At 39.3% G+C, this 24,533-nt stretch overlaps 2 protein-coding genes across 2 annotated transcripts; both read left to right on the top strand.

Annotated features, from left to right (window-relative positions):
• The first annotated feature begins 1,251 nt into the window (after nt 1–1,251).
• Nucleotides 1,252–2,175, top strand: LOC129149284 (olfactory receptor 7A10-like). The gene has a single exon (XM_054716864.1). It carries the CDS (start codon nt 1,252–1,254, stop codon nt 2,173–2,175), a length of 924 nt encoding a protein of 307 aa, XP_054572839.1.
• Nucleotides 2,176–14,262: 12,087 nt separating this feature from the next.
• LOC129149283 (olfactory receptor 7A5-like) lies at nt 14,263–15,186 on the top strand. The gene has a single exon (XM_054716863.1). The coding sequence runs from the start codon at nt 14,263–14,265 to the stop codon at nt 15,184–15,186; it is 924 nt and encodes a 307-aa protein (XP_054572838.1).
• Nucleotides 15,187–24,533: the final 9,347 nt, after the last annotated feature.

Below are 24,533 nucleotides of genomic sequence, written 5' to 3'. Positions count from 1 at the left end.
TCTTACTCATTGTCTCTTAGGGACCACCTCAGCTAATTAAATCTCTATTCGTCCTAATATCCATTTTATTGCTCTTTCTCCGTCTATGTTCATTTAAACTATTGTTTATATTTCTTCAACTATAGGTCAGAAAATGTGCATAGGAATATGAATCCCAAAGCTTATTTGTCCATTGAAGGCTTACTAGAAGAATATCTAAATACTATTTCTAAATTCTATTTGGAAAGGCTACTTGATCTGGACACCTGGAGTAGTATCTGCTCATAGCTTACATAGTGTGGGAGGGAGAAGGACATGGAAATCACACAGATGAAGAGTCTATGGTGTTCTGCATTGTGTGTGTGTGTGTGTGTGTGTGTGTGTGTGTATGCCTTCTAAACTGAGAGCAGTCTTCAGAGCAAGGGTACCTGGACTGATGTATTCCAAGGTCATTCTGTTATCAGGAGGAGATACTAAGGATGAGATTCTTTTCTAGTCACAAGATGCTTTTGCAACCAGATTAATAAAGTGGGAGATTTACATAGTGCGCACAAGGAACTCTCCATGACTTAAAGTTCCAAGAGCAAAACATAGGCCACCTTGTTTCTTAATATCCTCTGACTCCACCTCTGATCCTCCTCTGCCATGCTCATTCCCCTTGACACTCTGGCTCATTTTGAGCCTTGATTTTCTAAACCATCTCCTTCCTCAGGGCCTTTGCACAGGCTGCACCTTCTGCCTGGCAAACACTTCCCACTCAGTCTCCCACTTAGTCTTCCATGAGGTATCTGTTAAGTGTCCTCTGTTTGCCTGTCCTGGCTAAACACTATAAAAGAGAGCACCCTGTATCCACTTTCTCCACTTAATGTTATTTACTTTTTGTTTTATCAGCTGCACTATTGGATATGTTTTATTATTATTTTAATTTGATAATATTTTTTCTACATCATTAGTTTATAGAGACTATTTTTCAGCATCCCATACTCTGAACAGTGCCCAGAACATGGTCTATAGTCAATATGTATTCCACAAATGCATGAAAGATATCCGCAGTAAAACAGCAATATACATTATGTTTGAAGAACAGGTTGGTGTCAAAGGAAATTCTAATGACAAATGAGACACCATAATGAGGACCCAATCACAGCAAAAATAGAAATTATTTTCCTGATTCTAAAACATAAATGTGTCTTTGATTCTCAGGTACAAATGCTTGCAAATGTGACATTTAGTTATTCATTTCTTCTATTTTCTGATAGACACCTCTGACACATGGAACCAGGCAATGGTACACAAATTTCAGAATTCCACCTTCTGGGACTTTCACAGGCACTAGAACTACAGCCCCTCATATTTGGGCTTTTTCTCTCCATGTACCTGATCACTGTGTTTGGAAACCTGCTCATCATCCTGGCTGTCAGCTCAGACTCCCACCTCCACACGCCCATGTACTTCTTCCTCTCCAATCTGTCCTTGGTAGACATCTGTTTCACCTCCACCACCGTCCCAAAGATGCTGGTGAACATCCAGACACAGAGCAAATCCATCACCTATGAAGGCTGCATCACCCAGATGTATTTTTTCATACTCTTCGGAGGTTGGGACATTGTCCTTCTAACTGTAATGGCCTATGACAGGTATGTGGCCATCTGCCACCCACTGCACTACATAGTCATCATGAACCCCCGGCTCTGTGGACTGCTGGTTCTGGTGTCCTGGATCATAAGTGTCCTGAATTCCTTGTTAGAAACCTTAATGGTGTTGGGTCTGCGCTTTTGCTCAGACTTGGAAATACTCCACTTTTTCTGTGAAATCAATCAGGTGGTCCAACTTGCCTGTTCTGACACCTTTCTTAACAACATTATTATGTATTTTTCAGCTGGGCTGCTATGTGGTGGTTCCCTTACTGGGATCCTTTACTCTTACTCCAAGATCATTTTCTCCATATGTGGGATCCCTTCGGCTCAGGGGAAGTATAAAGCATTTTCTACCTGTGCGTCTCACCTCTCAGTTGTCTCCTTGTTTTATGGTACAGTCCTAGGTGTTTACCTCAGCTCTGCTGCTTCCCAGAGCTCACACTCAAGTGCAATAGCCTCAGTGATGTACACCGTGGTCACACCCATCCTGAACCCCTTCATCTACAGTCTCAGGAACAAGGACATAAAAGGGGCCCTGCAAAGATTCCTTGGCAGGTAAGCTCTTCAAGAACCAACTGTACTAGGCTGAAGAATTGCCGAAGAATTCAGGGTGCAAATTCTCAGAGCCAGAAGTTCTGACACAAATAAAACCAATCTTTGGACTAGATGTAATAGAAAATTCTTGGTTATTTCATAGATTAACATGAATTACTTTAGTATTATTTATTATTTTATGCCATATTTCATACTAAGTAATTTTTCTATTGTTTTACTGAAAGAATTGCCAGGAATTACACTACCTTTATGGACAAAATTATACTTGGATACTAAGGTCATTTGCATACTTTTATTGTAAAGGAAAATCTGAGTTGACAGTTTTCACTTATTTGTTCATCATTATTTTCTGTAGCACCACCTTTACTGCTCTCTTGATAATGTAGATTTTAAGATGCTAGAATGCTTTAGAGCTGGTTTTCTTTTCATTCTATTATTCAGCTGTGTGTCCACATGCCTACCATAGCCCCTGGAAAAAATTGACTATCAGACACATGTTTCCAAGAAGAGTCTACAAGGAAATATGCATTTTAATAGATAGATTGATCTAGTATGGTGAGAGTTAGATATGACCTCAAATGTGATAAAGCAATAATAGCCATACAATTTTTTACTATGCAAAAATGTTTTTCATGACACTTGTACTTAATAAAGTGTGGAAAATGCTGCCATGTGTAAGGCTCCTTATTCATTGGGATGAAAGATTATGTGGTGTATTTTATGATTTTTTTCTGTACTATTTCATTGTTTTTGCTTTAAAACCTTTTTTTATATTCTTTTTAAAAAGTGAGATTGAGAGAGAGAGAGAAGGAGAAAGAGAGAGAGAGAGAGAGAGAGAGAGAGAGAGAGAGAGAGAGAGAGAGAAACATCCATATGAGAGAGAAATATTGATTAGCTGTCTTCCATACACATTCGAACTTCGGTTCCAATCCACAACCTGGAAATGTGCCCTGACTGGGAATAGAACCAGCAACCTTTCTGTGCATGGGATGATGCTCAACCAACTGAGCCATACAGGACAGGGCTCCTTGAAAGCATTAAGTGTGCTCCCTACTAATGTGACTCTTTCTTGTGTTCTAAATTCACAATCTATAGGGAACGGCTATAAGATTAAGCCTCCGACTGACAGGTTGGCAAAGCCACAAACAAGTCCCAGCTTAGAGGACACATCCCTCTTAGCATAATTAAGCTTGACCTTATGACAACCCCTAGATCCTACCTGGGTAGCTAATGGGCTGTGGGAGGTGCAACAAGTGCTGCCAAAACAAGTGAAACTCACAAGAACATTGTAACTATGGTGACCACTACCTTGTTTACCTCTGGCTATAAAATAAAGTCTCAGCTTGCCCTCTGGATCTTTCTCTGTGGTCTTAGCCAGGCACTGCAGATCTACCTAGACCCAGCTTATTCTCTTTGTATGTCTTTTCTTCAATTCTTTGCCACCCCCCTCAGACTAATAGAACCCTTGATTGTGCTGGCCCTGCACAACCATCTCCCCTTTTCTATTTTTTTCAAATCCACCAAAGAGAAGGGGAGTGAGCAATCTCACTATCACAAAATAAGTATCTTTATACTCAGGAATATCTTCAATCTTTTTTAAAAATATATACTTTTACTAATTTCAGAGAGGAAGGGAGAGGGAGAGAGAGATAGAAACATCTATAATAATAAAAGCGTAATATGCTAATTAGACCAGATGTCCTTCCCAACATCCTTCCAGATGACCTTCCAGATGAAGCCAGAGCTGCGATGGAAGCCTGGGTCCTGGGTGCCAAAGGGAAGCCAGTGCCGGCAGCTGAGGGAAGGAAGGCCTACTCTAGCACAAATTTTGTGCATCAAGCCTCTAGTCAATAATGAGAGAGAATCATTAATTGGCTGCCTGCTGCATGCCCCCTACTGGGGATTGAGCTAGAAACATGGGCATATCTTGACTGGAATCAAACCTGGGACACTTTAGTCCTCAGGCCGATTCTCTATGTACTGAAGCAAACTGGTGAGGGCAATATCTTCAATCTTTATGATCAAAGGATTAATCCTGCCCTGTTATGTGCAGATTTTCTTGCAAAAACCAGCATGTTTTTACAGCCTGTCTTGACGGCCAGGAAAGGAACCTCAATGGAGTCAATTTTATACATTCATCTAAAATGTATTGGGATTACAGTATGATTGTGAGTGCTGTCGTCAAATATCAGCACAAATGCCAAAAGAAGTAGCAGATTATTATAATATCCCTCACTTCTTTTTGCTTTGATTATACTATCAATTCACTATTGCTATATAACAAGCCATCCTAAAAGCAAATGGTTTAATATTATTCCTTTATTTTACAATGGGTTTGTGCATTGGGAAGTGTTCTGATCTCTGCTGGTCTCCTCATGAGTCTGCAGTCAGCTATGGGTCAGCGGGGGTGTCTCTGTTGACCTTTCTAATGTATTAGGGGCTCAGCTATGGTGACTGATCTAGGCAGGGCTTGGCTGGAATGAATGAACTCTGTCCCCATGTCCTTACCTTCTCTGGAAGGCCCCACATGGGTTTGTTCACATGGCTGAGCCAGGGTCTGAGTGAGAGCAGTGGAAATGCACCAAGGCCTGGTAAAGCACCCTGTCATTTCCACCATATTTTATTGGCCAAAACAAGTAAACAATCCTAAGTCCAGCCCAGATTCAAAGGTGGAGAAAAAGACTACTCCTCTGGAACTCACAGTTACATTGACAAAGACATGAAAGCAGATAAAGAATTGGGGCCATCTCTGCATAGAGTCTACCATTTGTGTAACTTTTAATTCAGCAAAGTTTTATTTCTACATCAGCTCCCAACAGCTGAGTGATCTTAGAGAACAAAGTGAGAGTAAATACTTATTTAATGAGCAGATGTGGAAATCCTACACTAGAGGGTCAAGCCCCTCCAAATATAAATATCCCCACTCCACCACTTGAATCCCACTTACCATTTCTAGGCTGAAAAGATATGAACTTTTTCCTTCCAGATATCTTGATTCCAGGGACTTAACTCATTGATTAACAGAGTTAGAGAGCTGTTCTTTTCTTGATAACCATCTCTTTTGGCACCCTCCTATAGATTAGTTTTCTTTTCCTTAAACTTCTCTTAACATATTCATAATGATTTCCAATCTGATACTTGTATTTGTGGGGTGTCAAGGTCCTGACAGAAGGAGATGACATTTGAATTGCACATACAACAGAGAAATAGGCATTTGAAAGAGGAGAGAAAGTTGCTGACCTTATGCTCAGTGAGAGATGCCAGTCACAAAAAGACAACTACTGCATGGTTTCACTTATATGACCTATCTAAAGTAGTCAAATTCAGCCAGGCCTTTGTGGCTCATTCGTTGAGGATCAACCTATGAACCAGGAGATCATGGTTCAATTTCTGGTCAAGGCACATACCCAGACTGTGGGCTCGATCCCCAGTGGGTGGTGTTCAGGAGGCAGCCAATCTATAACTCTCTCTCATCATTGATGTTTCTCTCTCTCTCTTCCTCTCCCTTCTTCTCTGAAATCAATAAAAATATATTTATAAATAAAAAAATGTTTTCAAATTCATAGAAACAGAAAATAGAATAGTTGTTGCCAGGTGTGGGAGGAGAGGGATTCAGGAGTTAGTGTTTAGTAGGAGGAGAGTTTATATTTTGGAATATGAAAAAAGGTTTTGGGGATATTTGCACAACAATGTGAATGTACTTAACACTATGGAGCTGCACACTGAAAATGGTTACAATGGAAATTTTATATGTGTTTTTACCACTTATATTTTTTAATAGAAGGAAGGAAGTTCTCACACATGCTACAACATGAATGAGCATTAAATACATTATGCTGAGTGAAATTAACCAGACATAAAAGGACAAATACCATATGACTCCACTTTTATGAGGTCCTTAGAGGAGTTGAACTCATAGAGACAAAAGTAGAATTGTGGAAGCCATGGAATGAGGGAGGAGGATGCATCGATGGGACTATCTGGCCTCAGAAGGAGGATAGGGGAGGTTGGGAGGAGGGGGGAGAGATCAACCAAAGGACTTGTGTGCATGCATATGAGCCTATCGGACGGTTGAGTTCAACAGGGTGTTAACGAAAAAAACCATTGAAACCTGTAAAGAATTTTAGTGAGTTTATTTGAGCCAAAATGTCGACATATGCTGGGAAGCAGAACCTCAATGAATTGAGATAATGCTCCGAAGAAATGGTAGGTTACATCTGTATTTATACATTGCCATCAAAGGCGGGACATAGGTCGGCTACATGAAACTCATTGGTGATGGATTAAGGAGGTGGGATAAAGTCAACTGGTGGGAAACCCCTGGGATTGGATAAAAAGCAAAATGATGGACACATACTTAGGTGGGTACAGGAACAATTAACATGATAATGAAGGAATTTGAAGTATCTGTCCTGGCGCCCACCACATTTGGTTGTGCCCCAGGGGCTCCAGCAAAAGAAGGAAGTTACAAGTTACCCAGACATCTCACAGATATGTTATCTTAGAGGCAAAAAGGCAAATGGGCTCAGGAAAGATCTAAGTTGATCTTTGTCAGGGAAGATATCGGACTAGGACATGACTACCCACTATAACCTGTTTGTAGTTAAATATTTAATTTTCAAACCATCCTTTGTGGTTATTTCAGGTCTCTGAGTTTGCAAGACTGCCACGCAGGCCTCCCCTGAGCTTGTCAGGTTAGATGTGGCTCCTTTCCTTCACAAGGGGGTGGGGGCATCCGTGGGGAGGGGTGTGGGATGGGAATGGGGGGAAGAGGACAAATATGTGACACTTTAATCAATAAAGAAATTTAAAAAATAAAAATAAATAAATAAAAAATAAAAACACCGAAAAAAAAAAATAAAGTAAGGGGCTGATACGCTGATACTGATAATACTCTCATGCCAGGTGTCTGTATAGATATATGTACTCAAAGTTACAGGTGTTTCTTAGATATATGTACTTAAGGCTACAAATTGTGTGTAAAAATAACTTACACAAGGACCTGAAAAGATATAAAAAGAGGATGCTTCCTCCTTTGCGTGTTCAGAATTTGACGGAGGTTTTCTGCTCTGAACCTGAGTGCAATAAAGATGACTCCTAATTAATTGGCTCATTAAGGCATCTTGTCTAGCTCGCTGATTGACAATACAACACTTACTGTAATTATTAAACATTTAATATACCTGAGATTAATTTTCCAATGAAATATGGCCATGTATCTCATGTATTGCTTGCAACATTCGCCATGTGGATAGTAAACACAACTTCAGATGAATGTTGCCAGCAATACATGAGGTATATGCCCATATTTCATTGAGCTCAAATAAAATTTTCCAAGGTAACGTGTGTATGTATATGTGTGCTTATTCATATACATTTTTATTTCAAACAAACCCACCCACTTACTAGTATATGTACACAAACACAGATTCTTTTATAATTACATATTTTATGTTGAAAGAAAACTTAAGAGATGTTTGAAGAGGATACAAATGAAAATAATGAATTTTTGAATTAACATAAATTTAAAAGATGTAGAAATTTAGACATGAAGATTTAAAGTAAATGATAGACATGAACTTAAATGATGAATTACTTTTTGTATGTGAATGCCTTAAAGGCATCAAAATTGGGAGCACATTTACATTATTCAATAAGAAATTCTCTGCCCTCTAAAGTGGCTGAATATCTCCAAACTCATTAAAATTTATTTTTTATTTATTTATTGTTACCTAAGGTGGGATTACAACTCAAAATGTCTTTACCCAGGGAAGGGTAAATGAATGAATTGAGACAGTTGATCTCAGTTTCCTGAAGATAATGTCATTGAATAAATGTGTATTCACTTTTTAATGTTAAGGTAAAATTACCATCTGAGAGATTTAAAACAAACACATTCATGCTCTTACAATTCCTGAGGTCATCACAGGAAATGGGTCCCTGGGGGGCTAATATCAGGATGTTTGCAGGACTAGGATTCTCCTGAAGGCTACAGGAAAGAGTCTATTTGCTTTCCTATTCAAAGCTTAGCTTAAAGTGTAAAATATCTAAATATGTTTCGTATAACTAACAAATATTCCACAGTGAGGGACTAAATGACAGCTCTTAGCTTGTGATATAAGTTGAAATGCCAAATTCTTTTGGCTAATGTGTCATGAAGCCCAGTGTGTAACACCCAAAATTTATAACAAAGGAACTTAGTTCTCCTCCTTGTTGAAAAGAAAAATAGCAATTTTCTGTAGATATCAGGGCCTGTATCCCTACCACAAGTCAATATTTGGAGATTCAAGTTTTCTAATGCATACTACATGCTCAGCCTTAAATTTGGAAAAATTTTAAATTAGGGGTGGGATAAGGTGCTGGGATGTTAGTCCTCTGAAACCCAAAAAAATGTTATAAGGAAGAACCAGTAAAAACTGGACTCACTTTAATTCTAAGCTGGTCTTTTGGGAACACAGAATCTCCAGGAAAACATTCCCTTCTGTCCAGACCCACAGGGAAATCATGTGATTAGAAGTTGCAGTAACAAGACAGAAATGCATCTAATGAGCAGACATTGGGAGCTGTAAATATCTCATCTCCAGTTTCTCAGAGTGAATGACCTTGGGCTGGATGGGACCTGGTTGTCGCTTTTGGAATCCTAGGAGACCTGTGCTTGCCTCCTTCCTGCTGTCTTGTCTGGGCAGAGAGCTTCAGTCTCCATCATCAACCATCCAGGAGGTTGGACTTTCCCATGAAGACCTTCTCCTCAGAGTTTCCAATTAGGTGAGTCCAGAGGTGCAGTAGGTACTACAGGAAAGGGTCAGAGAGAGTCAAAGCCAAGCACATGTACCTGAGGTCTCTTGACAGGCACCAGCCTATGGTTGCTTTTTTGCCAGATTAACTAATGATTGACTGATTTATGATGCCAAAAGGAGAAGTGAACAGTGAACTAATTGCTGATAATTAACTGTTGGAAGACCAATTAGAGGTGATAATCTGAGGCATAAAGTGATTCAAGTAAAAGTAGAATGTGTACAGTGAGTTTTGCAACTAAAGGGACTAGGAAAATAGAGCAGTTGGTATGGAGGGATGTCCATTCAAGTGAGGCCAGTTCTTTATCATGGCACCTATTTGACTACGTTTCCATTGATAGAAAGATCCAGGTCCAATATATTTCTTGCAAAAATTACCTTAAAACAGTAGTTGATGAGACAGACCTTTCACTGGAGCTTCTTTCACTCTGGTATTTAATTTACATGAAAAATAATATATTTGATAAGTATCAAGAGGTATGCCAAATAGTTTAACTTTTCAATTACTTCATCACCTGTAATCTCAATATATTTGTGGGTTAGTTATTCATTTGTTTTCTCTCTTGTAAGTCGTATGTAAAGTCCTGATGTTAGTGTAGTGGGGTCAGAGTGTCTTTATTCCTGTTTTTGATTGCATTCTAAATAAGAAATGTGAGGTTTCTTTCACCCACTTTGTTGTTTATTATTGAGTACCTTCATGTGTGTATATGTGGGCAATTGTGAGTGTTTATTAATATTGTGGGCTCAAATCTGTCATCAGTCATATTGTATTCTCTCCATTGCTTTATAAATTTGTACTGTTCTATTTTTTTATTGTCTAAAGCTTTACATGTGTCTCCTTTTTCCCCAATTGACCCCACAATTTTACTTTCCTTAATGAAAAAATTCAGCTCTTAATTTTATAGTTTTCACTTGTGCATCCTTTCTTTCAGCAGAAAGGAAAGTGAATGTTCTTCTGTGTATGTAGTGCTAATAAACAGCCCTACACACATTGCCAACTTGTTTCACATCTCCATCTTCGCCTTTTTGTTCTTTTGGCCTTTTGTTGTTAGCTCTATTTACAAAACAGGCATCATCTTCTACCATCTCTTTTGTATTTACTAAAGATTAACTTTACCTTTATTAGCATATTTGAATCCAATATCTTTGAAGAAGAAGAAACTATAACTTAGATACTGCTTTCCTCCAAATTTAAATCCATTCTAGCCCGGCCAGTATTGACAGTGGTTGAACCAGGAGATCATGGTTTGATTCCTGGTTAGGGTCGGGGTTACAGGCTTGGTCCGCATTGTTGGTTGTGCAGGGGGCCAGGCAGTCAATGACTATCTCTCATCATTGATGTTTCTATCTCTCCCTCTTCTTTCATCTCTGAAATCAATACAAGTATATTTTTTAAAAAACCATTCTATAGTATTCTTTTATTTCAAAGTTATTGGAAATTTACTTTGGAATTAGTGGCCATGTAGATGGTATTAAATTATTATTATTAACACTCTTTATATAGATTAATTTGATTCTCACTTAATTTTGTTTCATACAGCTCTTTTGTAACTACTATACTTAACCCAATTTCATTCCATTGATAATCTGTATTCCACAAATTCTTAGTTAAGAAAAAAACTTCTCTTCTGCGTTATGCATACATATACACTCATATGCACTTGTACAAATGCATAAGTATCATCCTGTGCCCATCAGAAATCCTCTTTATGTGTTGTACACTCTCTTTTCTATGTGCCCACTCTTCCTTATTACTCAACAATACATTGTAATCTTTCCTCCAATCAACTAATGTGATGCCAATTCATTATTACTATGTGCACCAAATATTTTATGAAATGGCTGTTATGCACACTTGAAAGCCTTCCATAAGGAGTACTTTATACATTGCTACTATAACAATTATACAAAAATATTCTGAGGTTGTTACATTAAAATTCTGGTTCTCCACCGGTGGCAGTATTGTTCCCCTAAGGGACAGTCAGCAACGTACTGAGACATTTCTGTCTGTCACAAGGAAAGTGTAGGTAGAGTCCAGGGATGCACAGGAGAGACCACACCACCGACAATGATCTGGCCCAGAATATCAATAGTGCAGAGACTGAAAAACCGCGACTTAAAGAATATATATACTTGTAATATTTATAGCTGTCTTTAGATTGTTTTCCCAATTTTGTAACACTTTACAGTTCTGCCAGAAAATAAAATAGAGTACCCCTTTGCTACCTGCTTACTGGTACAAGTTCCAATCCCAGTCAATGTGACACCTTTTTATGTTTTCCCCAGGCTGAGAGATGTGAATTTTTTTTATTTATTTTCTGAACTTTTTCTGTATTTGATCAAAGACTCATATATTTGATGGTCTTGTTAATTTGAATATTATTTTATATGCCTATTATTCTTTCATTATCAGCCTTTTAAATGATTTCTAAACATTATTATGGTGGCGAATGTAGAGGAGGTATACAGGGAGATAAACAATGATGGGGGGAGACTTGACTAGGGATGATGAACACATATGATATATTACAGAAATGTACACCTGAATACTATGTAATTTTGGTAACCAGTGACACCCAATAAATTCTATGGAATTTAAAATAAAAAATTAAAATAAATATAAATTATTATTTCTCAATTGACTTTGAGGAATATTATGGCCATAAAAATGTTTTACTTTTTATTTAGTTAAATATGTCTGTCTCATTGCTTCTAAGTCTGCTGACTTAATTACAATGGTTTCGCCTACCAACATGTATTAATATGCAGTTTTCTATCATTTCATCTGAACTGGTTACACTTAACAGTGAGTAGGCAATCCCTCTGATTTTTTATGATGTGACTGAGGGAGGAGAACAACTTCATTTTCTTCTAGGTTGATATTTTTCCAGTTTTTATTCAACAATTCAATATTTTCAAATACTGAAATGCAACCTTAACATGTGTTCAATGTACTTATAAATTGGACTTAATTTCTAATTCACTCAACAAATAACCATGGAGCATGTGCTGTTTCTCACAATTCTAGAAACATTATAGATTATCTTCTATGTCTGTGCCACTGCCGATTTGACTACTAATTCATGTTGGTAACCCTAAATTATTGCTATTTATTACATCTTTTTTTGGTTAGTTTTTGATGTTCCACTCAGTTTTCTTTAATACAGTTGCTTGCAATTCACTCTGGTTAACCAGGATTCATTCTCTCTTTCATGCCTTTCATTTTATAACTTCACTTTTACTTAAAGGTTTACCTATATAAGTGCACATATATTCACAAACATTTGTGAGAATACAAAGGTGAACAAAACAGGTGAAGCACTGCTTGTCTGGATCTGGCACTGTGATGGTGAAGACAGAGTACAATGAAATGAATGTTTGCATGACAATGTGATCAGGCTTAAATCATATGAACAAAGTTACTCAGTGTAGCAGGATGGATCGTCATGCATGTGCAGGACTTATTGATCATGTCCTGGGAGGCCTTTGCATGTTGGATGAAGACCACAACCAGAATTAGACTATGCCCATTAATTTGTAAAAAGATGACTTCAAAACCCAAAGTCCAAGAAAAGCAGAAAGCTGCACAAGAAAAGTGAGTATGGGCTTCTCTCATCTATCATCAACCATATAAAAACTTATTGGTCAAATAAATATAGAAGAGGCATAGGAAAAACCAGTCTTTTACTGTTTGGCATTAAAAAAATCCAACCAGTGTTGCTTTTATATATTTCCTTTTGGAAGTTATTGATTAATATTTTTGGTCAGTTTTCACTTGGGATAGTTAATCTTATATCTATAAATATATTGTATTTTTATTTTTTTATTTAGTTGTTTATTGTTTAAAGTATTACATAGGTCTTCTGTTTTCCCCATTGACCTCTCCCTGGTCCATACCCCCTCCCCCACCCCAACAAATGCCCTTATCCCCCTACTCTCTGTGTCCATGGGTTCTGCCTTTGTAGTTTAGTCAAATTAAATTTTCTCCTTTATTAGTTTTTCTTGGCTTTAAAGGGTGTGTAATTAGGGTTGGTAATGTTCCTGAATCCAAAGAAGATTTTTCTTACTCATTGTCTCTTAGGGACCACCTCAGCTAATTAAATCTCTATTCGTCCTAATATCCATTTTATTGCTCTTTCTCCGTCTATGTTCATTTAAACTATTGTTTATATTTCTTCAACTATAGGTCAGAAAATGTGCATAGGAATATGAATCCCAAAGCTTATTTGTCCATTGAAGGCTTACTAGAAGAATATCTAAATACTATTTCTAAATTCTATTTGGAAAGGCTACTTGATCTGGACACCTGGAGTAGTATCTGCTCATAGCTTACATAGTGTGGGAGAGAGAAGGACATGGAAATCACACAGATGAAGAGTCTATGGTGTTCTGCATTGTGTGTGTGTGTGTGTGTGTGTGTGTGTGTGTGTGTGTGTGTGTGTGTATGCCTTCTAAACTGAGAGCAGTCTTCAGAGCAAGGGTACCTGGACTGATGTATTCCAAGGTCATTCTGTTATCAGGAGGAGATACTAAGGATGAGATTCTTTTCTAGTCACAAGATGCTTTTGCAACCAGATTAATAAAGTGGGAGATTTACATAGTGCGCACAAGGAACTCTCCATGACTTAAAGTTCCAAGAGCAAAACATAGGCCACCTTGTTTCTTAATATCCTCTGACTCCACCTCTGATCCTGCTCTGCCATGCTCATTCCCCTTGACACTTGGGCTCATTTTGAGCCCTGATTTTCTAAACCATCTCTTTCCTCAGGGCCTTTGCACAGGCTGCACCTTCTGCCTGGCAAATACTTCCCACTCAGTCTCCCACTTAGTCTTCCATGAGGTATCTGTTAAGTGTCCTCTGTTTGCCTGTCATGGCTAAACACTATAAAAGAGAGCACCATGTATCCAGTTTCTCCACTTAATGTTATTTACTTTTTGTTTTATCAGCTGCACTATTGGATATGCTTTATTATTATTTTAATTTGATAATATTTTTTCTACATCATTAGTTTATAGAGACTATTTTTCAGCATCCCATACTCTGAACAGTGCCCAGAACATGGTCTATAGTCAACATGTATTCCACAAATGCATGAAATATATCCGCAGTAAAACAGTGTCAAAGGAAATTCTAATGACAAATGAGATACCATAATGAGGACCCAATTATAGCAAAAATAGATATTATTTTCCTGATTCTAAAACATAAATGTGTCATTGATTCTCAGGTACAAATGCTTGCAAATGTGACAGTTAGTTATTCATTTCTTCTATTTTCTGATAGACACCTCTGACACATGGAACCAGGCAATGGTACACAAATTTCAGAATTCCACCTTCTGGGACTTTCACAGGCACTGGAACTACAGCCCCTCATATTTGGGCTTTTTCTCTCCATGTACCTGATCACTGTGTTTGGAAACCTGCTCATCATCCTGGCTGTCAGCTCAGACTCCCACCTCCACACGCCCATGTACTTCTTCCTCTCCAATCTGTCCTTGGTAGACATCTGTTTCACCTCCACCACCGTCCCAAAGATGCTGTGGAACATCCAGACACAGAGCAAAGCCATCACCTATGAAGGCTGCATCACCCAGATGTATTTTTTCATACTCTTCGGAAGTTGGGACAACTTCCTTCTAACTGTAATGGCCTATGACAGGTATGTGGCCATCTGCCACCCCCTGCACTACACAGTCATCATGAACCCCCGGCTCTGTGGACTGCTGGTTCTTGTGTCCTGGATCATGAGCGTCCTGAATTCCTTGTTAGATACCTTAATGGTGTTGGGTCTGCGCTTTTGCTCAGACTTGGAAATATTCCACTTTTTCTGTGAAATCAATCAGGTGGTCCAACTTGCCTGTTCTGACACCTTTCTTAACAACATTATTATGTATTTTTCAGCTGGGCTGCTATGTGGTGGTTCCCTTGCTGGGATCCTTTACTCTTACTCCAAGATCATTTTCTCCATATGTGGGATCCCTTCAGCTCAGGGGAAGTATAAAGCATTTTCTACCTGTGCATCTCACCTCTCAGTTGTCTCCTTATTTTATGGAACAGTCCTAGGTGTTTACCTCAGCTCTGCTGCTTCCCAGAGCTCACACTCAAGTGCAATAGCTTCAGTGATGTACACCGTGGTCACACCCATGCTGAATCCCTTCATCTACAGTCTCAGGAACAAGGACATAAAAGGGGCCCTGCAAAGATTCCTTGGCAGGTAAGCTCTTCAAGAACCAGCTGTACTAGGCTGAAGAATTGCCGAAGAATTCAGGGTGCAAATTCTCAGAGCCAGAAGTTCTGACACAAATAAAACCAATCTTTGGACTAGATGTAATTGAAAATTCTTGGTTATCTCATAGATTAACATGAATTACTTTAGTATTATTTATTATTTTATGCCATATTTCATACTAAGTAATTTTCCTATTGTTTTACTGAAAGAATTGCCAGGAATTACACTACCTTTATGGACAAAATTATACTTGGATACTAAGGTCATTTGCATACTTTTATTGTAAAGGAAAATCTGAGTTGACAGTTTTCACTTATTTGTTCATCATTATTTTCTATAGCACCACCTTTACTGCTCTCTTGATAATGTAGATTTCAAGATGCTAGCATGCTTTAGAGCTGGTTTCCTTGTTTTCTTTTCATTCTATTATTCAGCTGTGTGTCCACATGCCTACCATAGCCCCTGGAAAAAAACTGACTATCAGACACATGTTTCCAAGAAGAGTCTACAAGGAAATATGCATTTTAATAGATAGATTGGTCTAGTATGGTTGGAGTTAGAGATGACCTTAAATGTGATAAAGCAATAATAGCCATACAATTTTTTACTATGCAACAATGTTTTTCATGGCACTTGTACTTAATAAAGTGTGAAATATGCTGCCATGTGTAAGGCTCCTTATTCATTGGGATGAAAGATTATGTGGTGTATTTTATGATTTTTTTCTGTACTATTTCATTGTTTTTGCTTTAAAACTTTCTTTTTATATGCTTTTTAAAAAGTGAGATTGAGAGAGAGAGAAGGAGGAGAGAGAGAGAGAAGAGAGAGAGAGAGAGAGAGAGAGAGAGAGAGAGAGAGAGAGAGAGAAACATCCATATGAGAGAGAAATATTGATTGGCTGTCTTCCATACACATTCGAACTTCGGTTCCAATCCACAACCTGGAAATGTGCCCTGACTGGGAATAGAACCAGCAACCTTTCTGTGCATGGGATGATGCTCAACCAACTGAGCCATACAGGACAGGGCTCCTTGAAAGCATTAAGTGTGCTCCCTACTAATGTGACTTTTTCTTGTGTTCTAAATTCACAATCTATAGGGAACGGCTATAGGATTAAGCCTCTGACTGACAGGTTGGCAAAACAACAAACAAGTCCCAGCTTAGAGGACACATCCCTCTTAGCATAATTAAGCTTGACCTTATGACAACCCCTAGATCCTACCTGGGTAGCTAATGGGCTGTGGGAGGTGCAGCAAGTGCTGCCAAAACAAGTGAAACTCACAAGAACATTGTAACTATGGTGACCACTACCTTGTTTACCTCTGGCTATAAAATAAAGTCTCAGCTTGCCCTCTGGATCTTTCTCTGTGGTCTTAGCCAGGCACTGCAGATCTACCTAGACCCAGCTTATTCTCTTTGTATGTCTTTTCTTCAATTCTTTGCCACCCCCCTCAGACTAATAGAACCCTTGATTGTGCTGGCCCTGCACAACCATCTCCCCTTTTCTATTTTTTTCAAATCCACCAAAGAGAAGGGGAGTGAGCAATCTCACTATCACAAAATAAGTATCTTTATACTCAGGAATATCTTCAATCTTTTTTAAAAATATATACTTTTACTAATTTCAGAGAGGAAGGGAGAGGGAGAGAGAGATAGAAACATCTATAATAATAAAAGCGTAATGTGCTAATTAGACCAGATGTCCTTCCCAACATCCTTCCAGATGACCTTCCAGATGAAGCCAGAGCTGCGATGGAAGCCTGGGTCCTGGGTGCCAAAGGGAAGCCAGTGCCGGCAGCTGAGGGAAGGAAGGCCTACTCTAGCACAAATTTTGTGCATCAAGCCTCTAGTCAATAATGAGAGAGAATCATTAATTGGCTGCCTGCTGCATGCCCCCTACTGGGGATTGAGCTAGAAACATGGGCATATCTTGACTGGAATCAAACCTGGGACACTTTAGTACCCAGGCCGATTCTCTATGTACTGAAGCAAACTGGTGAGGGCAATATCTTCAATCTTTATGATCAAAGGATTAATCCTGCCCTGTTATGTGCAGATTTTCTTGCAAAAACCAGCATGTTTTTCCATCCTGTCTTGACGGCCAGGAAGGGAACCTCAATGGAGTCAATTTTATACATTCATCTAAAATGTATTGGGATTACAGTATGATTGTGAGTGCTGTCGTCAAATATCAGCACAAATGCCAAAAGAAGTAGCAGATTATTATAATATCCCTCAATTCTTTTTGCTTTGATTATACTATCAATTCACTATTGCTATATAACAAGCCATCCTAAAAGCAAATGGTTTAATATTATTCCTTTATTTTACAATGGGTTTGTGCATTGGGAAGTGTTCTGATCTCTGCTGGTCTCCTCATGAGTCTGCAGTCAGCTATGGGTCAGCGGGGGTGTCTCTGTTGACCTTTCTAATATATTAGGGGCTCAGCTATGGTGACTGATCTAGGCAGGGCTTGGCTGGAATGAATGAACTCTGTCCCCATGTCCTTACCTTCTCTGGAAGGCCCCACATGGGTTTGTTCACATGGCTGAGCCAGGGTCTGAGTGAGAGCAGTGGAAATTCACCAAGGCCTGGTAAAGCACACTGTCACTTCCACCATATTTTATTGGCCAAAACAAGTAAACAATCCTAAGTCCAGCCCAGATTCAAAGGTGGAGAAAAAGACTACTCCTCTGGAACTCACAGTTACATTGACAAAGACATGAAAGCAGAATAAGAATTGGGGCCATCTCTGCATAGAGTCTACCATTTGTGTAACTTTTAATTCAGCAAAGTTTTATTTCTACATCAGCTCCCAACAGCTGAGTGATCTTAGAGAACAAAGTGAGAGTAAATACTTATTTAATGATCGGATGTGGAAATCCTACACTAGAGGGTCAAGCCCCTCCAAATATAAATATCCCCACTCCACCACTTGAATCCCACTTACCATTTCTAGGCTGAAAAGATATGAACTTTTTCCTTCCAGATATCTTAAGTCCCTGGAATATCTTCCAGATATTCCAGGGACTTAACTCATTGATTAACAGAGTTAGAGAGCTGTTCTTTTCTTGATAACCATCTCTTTTGGCACCCTCCTGTATATTACTTTTCTTTTCATTACACTTCTCTTAACATATTCATAATGATTTCCAATCTGATACTTGTATTTGTGGGGTGTCAAGGTCCTGACAGAAGGAGATGACATTTGAATTGCACATACAACAGAGAAATAGGCATTTGAAAGAGGAGAGAAAGTTGCTGACCTTATGCTCAGTGAGAGATGCCAGTCACAAAAAGACAACTACTGCATGGTTTCACTTATATGACCTATCTAAAGTAGTCAAATTCAGCCAGGCCTTTGTGGCTCATTCGTTGAGGATCAACCTATGAACCAGGAGATCATGGTTCAATTTCTGGTCAAGGCACATACCCAGACTGTGGGCTCGATCCCCAGTGGGTGGTGTTCAGGAGGCAGCCAATCTATGACTCTCTCTAATCATTGATGTTTCTCTTTCTCTCTTCCTCTCCCTTCTTCTCTGAAATCAATAAAAATATATTTATAAATTAAAAAATGTTGTCAAATTCATAGAAACAGAAAATAGAATAGTTGTTGCCAGGTGTGGGAGGAGAGGGATTCAGGAGTTAGTGTTTAGAAGATGGAGAGTTTCAATTTTGGAATATGAAAAAAGGTCTTGGGGATATTTGCTCAACAATGTGAATGTACTTAACACTACGGAGCTGCACACTGAAAATGGTTACAATGGAAATTTTATATGTGTTTTTACCACTTATATTTTTTAATAGAAGGAAGGAAGTTCTCACACATGCTACAACATGAATGAGCATTAAATACATTATGCTGAGTGAAATTAACCAGACATAAAAGGACAAATACCATATGACTCCACTTTTATGAGGTCCGTAGAGGAGTTGAACTCATAGAGACAAAAGTAGAATTGTGGAAGCCATGGAATGAGGGAGGAGGATGGGGACCACATTCCAGGTTGTGAAGATTAGAAAGTTCTGGACAAATGATGCTGATGATGATGATGGTTGCATGTGAATGTATTTAATGGCACTAAGCACATTCTCCCAGACAGTAGCCAGGTAGGCAGGAAAATCCCTGATGCTTCAAAGCCCTGAGATTTGGGGTTTGCTTGTTACTAGAGCAAAACTAAGCCCATCTGGACTCAGATGTGGCAGCTGACACTTGAGTTCTTTCTTGTGTTTGCTGATGCCCTCATCCGTGAAACCCTGAATTGGGACTATGAGGAGAAGTAAGGCACTTGCCACAGAAGCAAAATCTAAGGGGGCACCAAAGCACTCAATAGTTGAAATGACTATTATTTGAGTGCAGTATTTTAACAAAATGAAAATTAATGCAAAATATTCATGATGATCAAAATAGCAAGATGTTAAATTAAGACGGGGTCTGTCTCAGTCAGCAAGGTACTGAGTCATTGTGGAACAGAGGCCCAGGGAACAATCAATCTTTGCTCCTTATTCATCTCACCATAGTCCCTGCTCTGGTGAACACCCAAGATGCTCTGCCTGGGGGCATTCTATGGCTCCTGTGGCCCCAGGTCAGAATTGATAGGGAGTTAGCATCCCTGGGAATGACCCTCCATCACTTTTGGTGGATCAGTACCCCAGCTCCCTCACTCATCAAGGGTGTGTACTACGCACTCTCTGAGATCCCTGAAGCAACTGAGTCCCAGGTGCCTACCATAGAAATGTGCTCATTCAAACTCTCAGTATTTGCTTTCTACACCTCCCTATCTCATGACTCATCTTCTCTTCTCCTGTTTTCTAAGATCCCTTTCTAATAAAATGCCTGCACTCAATCCTTATCTCAAGCTCTGCAGTCAGGCAAAGCCAGACCAAGTCAGATGTCTATTACAGTTTTATTTCAAACTGGCAAACACTATACCTCTAGTTTCACCTCCTAATCTCTGGCCAAATCTGTTCTGTTAGTGACTTATTGCTGTGCAACAAGTTGCCCCAAATGTAAGGGCTTACAGTAACAGCAAATACTTATGATCTTAGAGTTTTTGTGGGTCAGGAATGAAGTATGGCTCCTCTGGGTTCTTTGTTTCAGGGTCTCTAATGGGCCACAGTTCAGCTGAGGGCTTGATGAGGAAAGGATCCATTCCCAATTCTACTCAGGTGTTGTTTCAGGACTCAGTTCCTCACTGGCTGTTCATCAGGCAGCTCTCAGCTCCTCACCACATGGGTCTCTCCACAGGGTAGCTCACATTGTGACAGCAATTTTCAACAGAACAAGAGAAAGAGGGAGAGGTAGAGGAAGAAGCAGGAGAAAAGAGGAAACAAGAGGGGAGAGGTAAAAAGACAGAGGGGGAGAAAGAGAGAGCCATGGGAGCAAGATGGAAAATTCAATCTTCTGTAACCAAATCTTAAAAGTGACATCTCACCACATTTATCTTACTCTACTGTTAGAAGTGAGTCATGAGGCTTTGTCATCACTCAAGAAGAGGCATAATACATCCATTACACATGGATACCAGGAGATAGACATCATGGGGGCTGTCCTGAGGTCTGTCCACTGATTTCTCAATTCTTATTGTATGGTTCTACGAGCAGCTCAGTTGTTTAGGCCCCACATGTGGTGTCACCCTGACCATAAGCATTCTAACTTTGCTCCAAACGGCCCTTCTGATATCACCTTCTTCCTTCATCCTGTCTTGGCCTTCCTTTTCTTCTTAGAAGCTCAGTCCCATCTCAGAACCTTTGCACCTGCTGTTCCCTCTGCCTGCAACTCTCTCACCTCAGACATCTGAATGGCTCCTCTTTCAGAGACTTTCACAAGCTGCTGTCCAGGTGTTGGTTGGGGCTACAGTCTCATCTGAAGTTTGGATCAGGGAAACACTCACTTCCTTCCAGCTTTAGCTTTAACATGAACTTTTTAAAGATGCATTCCTGGTCCACTATTTAGTCCTGTGCAGTAAAGAGTTAACTTAGAGGACTTGAGGCGCTTCAATCCTACACCTTCCAACGGAAGGCCTGTCTCCATGATACCCTTGCCTTGCTCCTGGGAGGTCATCTTAAGACCCTGTTGTGTCCTTTCTGACAAGGTTGTCTGTACACTTCAGACCTTAGACCATGCCAGATAGTCATGCTCACAATGTGATTCATGGTGGAGACCTTGGACCACTGTGCACTATTAGTTTGTCCTCTGAAGAGGCAGAGGTCAGCCACGTGAGTGGTCAGCCAAGTCCATGTGACCAACTCCTTGTACAAATCCTGGACACCAAGGCTCACATGAGTATCCCTGGTTGGAAATACTCAGTGCATGTTGTCCCACATTGTTGCTGGGAGAATTGAGAACTGGGACTGCACTGGAAGGAGACACCAGGAAACTCATGCCTGGTATCTCCTGAGTCCCACCCATGTGCCTTGTCCTTTGTTGATTGTAATCTGTATTCTTTCCTTGTAATAAATTGTGTCCAGGAGTATGACAACTTTTCTAGGTTATGAGTCTGAGTGAATAATTCACTCACATCCCAAGTCCCCATTCCTCCAATCACCCTCTCATGAGATCTTCATTGTGCTTCTCACTGATTTTTAGGTTCTTGCTCATTAGCTATTTCCTGTCTCTCTCCTCTGGACAGAATGAAAACTGTATCCTTGTCTATGGCTCTCATGAGAGGAGAAGACCAGAATGGTCAGAAGTAAAGTCCTAACCCTGCCACTGTCTGGCAGTGTGGTCCAGGGTGAGCAACATCACCTGTCTATGCTGCAGTCTTTCTATCCGTAAAACAAGAACATGAGAGCCTTTTCATAGATCATCAGGAGATTGATGGGTGCTATATTAAGGCCCAGAAAGGTCTCTATAAGTTTGAGCTTCTAAGTGGTGGACACTCTATCTCCCCTGTAACTAGAGTAGGAGTCAGTGCTCAGTTAGGGACAAACAAGTTAAGAAGACCTCTCTGAGGCCTTTGACATGGAGAGGCAGGAGAGAGAAACATCCATGTGAGAAAGACATATCGATTGATTGCTTCCCGCTTGCACCCTGACCAGGGCTGGGGATCAAGCCTACAACCGAGGTACATTCCCTTGACTGGAATTGAACCCAGGACCCTTCAGTCCTTGGGCCGATGCTCTATCCACTGAGCCAAACCACCTGGGGCTCATGTTTCCATTTGTATGTATCAGGAAAATACACAATAAACTTTTGTGGCTTCTTATGAAGCATAATAATGATCCCTCCTCTGGGAAAACTGCTTTTTGAAACTGCTGTTTTGAAGTTCTCTGCTATTTCTTGCTAGTCCCTTGTTTCATGGGTCAGCTCTGTTATTTTTAGATGGTCTCTTATTCTGTGAAAATAACTTTGTTTTTTAACTTAAATAATAGAAAAGATAAACTTAACTGTCTGACCTTGCAAGCTTGCCATCTAAAGTAAGGGGCTGATACGCTGATACTGATAATACTCTCATGCCAGGTGTCTGTATAGATATATGTACTCAAAGTTACAGGTGTTTCTTAGATATATGTACTTAAGGCTACAAATTGTGTGTAAAAATAACTTACACAAGGACCTGAAAAGATATAAAAAGAGGATGCTTCCTCCTTTGCGTGTTCAGAATTTGATGGAGGTTTTCTGCTCTGAACCTGAGTGCAATAAAGATGACTCCTAATTAATTGGCTCATTAAGGCATCTTGTCTAGCTCGCTGATTGACAATACAACACTTACTGTAATTATTAAACATTTAATATACCTGAGATTAATTTTCCAATGAAATATGGCCATGTATCTCATGTATTGCTTGCAACATTCGCCATGTGGATAGTAAACACAACTTCAGATGAATGTTGCCAGCAATACATGAGGTATATGCCCATATTTCATTGAGCTCAAATAAAATTTTCCAAGGTAACGTGTGTATGTATATGTGTGCTTATTCATATACATTTTTATTTCAAACAAACCCACCCACTTACTAGTATATGTACACAAACACAGATTCATTTATAATTACATATTTTATGTTGAAAGAAAACTTAAGAGATGTTTGAAGAGGATACAAATGAAAATAATGAATTTTTGAATTAACATAAATTTAAAAGATGTAGAAATTTAGACATGAAGATTTAAAGTAAATGGTAGACATGAACTTAAATGATGAATTACTTTTTGTATGTGAATGCCTTAAAGGCATCAAAATTGGGAGCACATTTACATTATTCAATAAGAAATTCTCTGCCCTCTAAAGTGGCTGATTATCCCCAAACTCATTACAATTTATTTTTTAATTTATTTATTGTTACCTAAGGTGGGATTACAACTCAAAATGTCTTTACCCAGGGAAGGGTAAATGAATGAATTGAGACAGTTGATCTCAGTTTCCTGAAGAAAATGTCATTGAGTAAATGTGTATTCACTTTTTAATGTTAAGGTAAAATTACCATCTGAGAGATTTAAAACAAACACATTCATTCTCTTACAATTCCTGAGGTCATCACAGGAAATGGGTCCCTGGGGGGCTAATATCAGGATGTTTGCAGGACTAGGATTCTCCTGAAGGCTACAGGAAAGAGTTTATTTGCTTTCCTATTCAAAGCTTAGCTTAAAGTGTAAAATATCTAAATATGTTTCGTATAACTAACAAATATTCCACAGTGAGGGACTAAATGACAGCTCTTAGCTTGTGATATAAGTTGAAATGCCAAATTCTTTTGGCTAATATGTCATGAAGCCCAGTGTGTAACACCCAAAATTTATAACAAAGGAACTTAGTTCTCCTCCTTGTTGAAAAGAAAAATAGCAATTTTCTGTAGATATCAGGGTCTGTATCCCTACCACAAGTCAATATTTGGAGATTCAAGTTTTCTAATGCATACTACATGCTCAGCCTTAAATTTGGAAAAATTTTAAAATAGGGGTGGGATAAGGTGCTGGGATGTTAGTCCTCTGAAACCCAAAAGATGTTATAAGGAAGAACCAGTGAAAACTGGACTCACTTTAATTCTAAGCTGGTCTTTTGGGAACACAGAATCTCCATGAAAACATTCCCTTCTGTCCAGACCCACAGGGAAATCATGTGATTAGAAGTTGCAGTAACAAGACAGAAATGCACCTAATGAGCAGACATTGGGAGCTGTAAATATCTCCTCATCTCCAGTCTCTCAGAGTGAGTGATCTTGGGCTAGATGGGACCTGGTTGTCGCTTTTGGAATCCTAGGAGACCTGTGCTTGCCTCCTTCCTGCTGTCTTGTCTGGGCAGAGAGCTTCAGTCTCCATCATCACCCATCCAGGAGGTTGGACTTTCCCATGAAGACCTTCTCCTACGAGTTCCCAAACAGGTGAGTCCAGA

This window comes from Eptesicus fuscus, chromosome 6 (genome assembly GCF_027574615.1).
Source record: "Eptesicus fuscus isolate TK198812 chromosome 6, DD_ASM_mEF_20220401, whole genome shotgun sequence".
In the NCBI taxonomy this organism is placed as follows: Eukaryota; Metazoa; Chordata; class Mammalia; order Chiroptera; family Vespertilionidae; genus Eptesicus; species Eptesicus fuscus.
This window is presented reverse-complemented; position numbering and strand designations above follow the sequence as displayed.

Bases quoted from the DNA above. Each gene is read 5' to 3' on its own strand.
- LOC129149283 (XM_054716863.1), top strand. From the start codon at position 14,263: ATGGAACCAGGCAATGGTACACAAATTTCAGAATTCCACCTTCTGGGA.
- LOC129149284 (XM_054716864.1), top strand. From the start codon at position 1,252: ATGGAACCAGGCAATGGTACACAAATTTCAGAATTCCACCTTCTGGGA.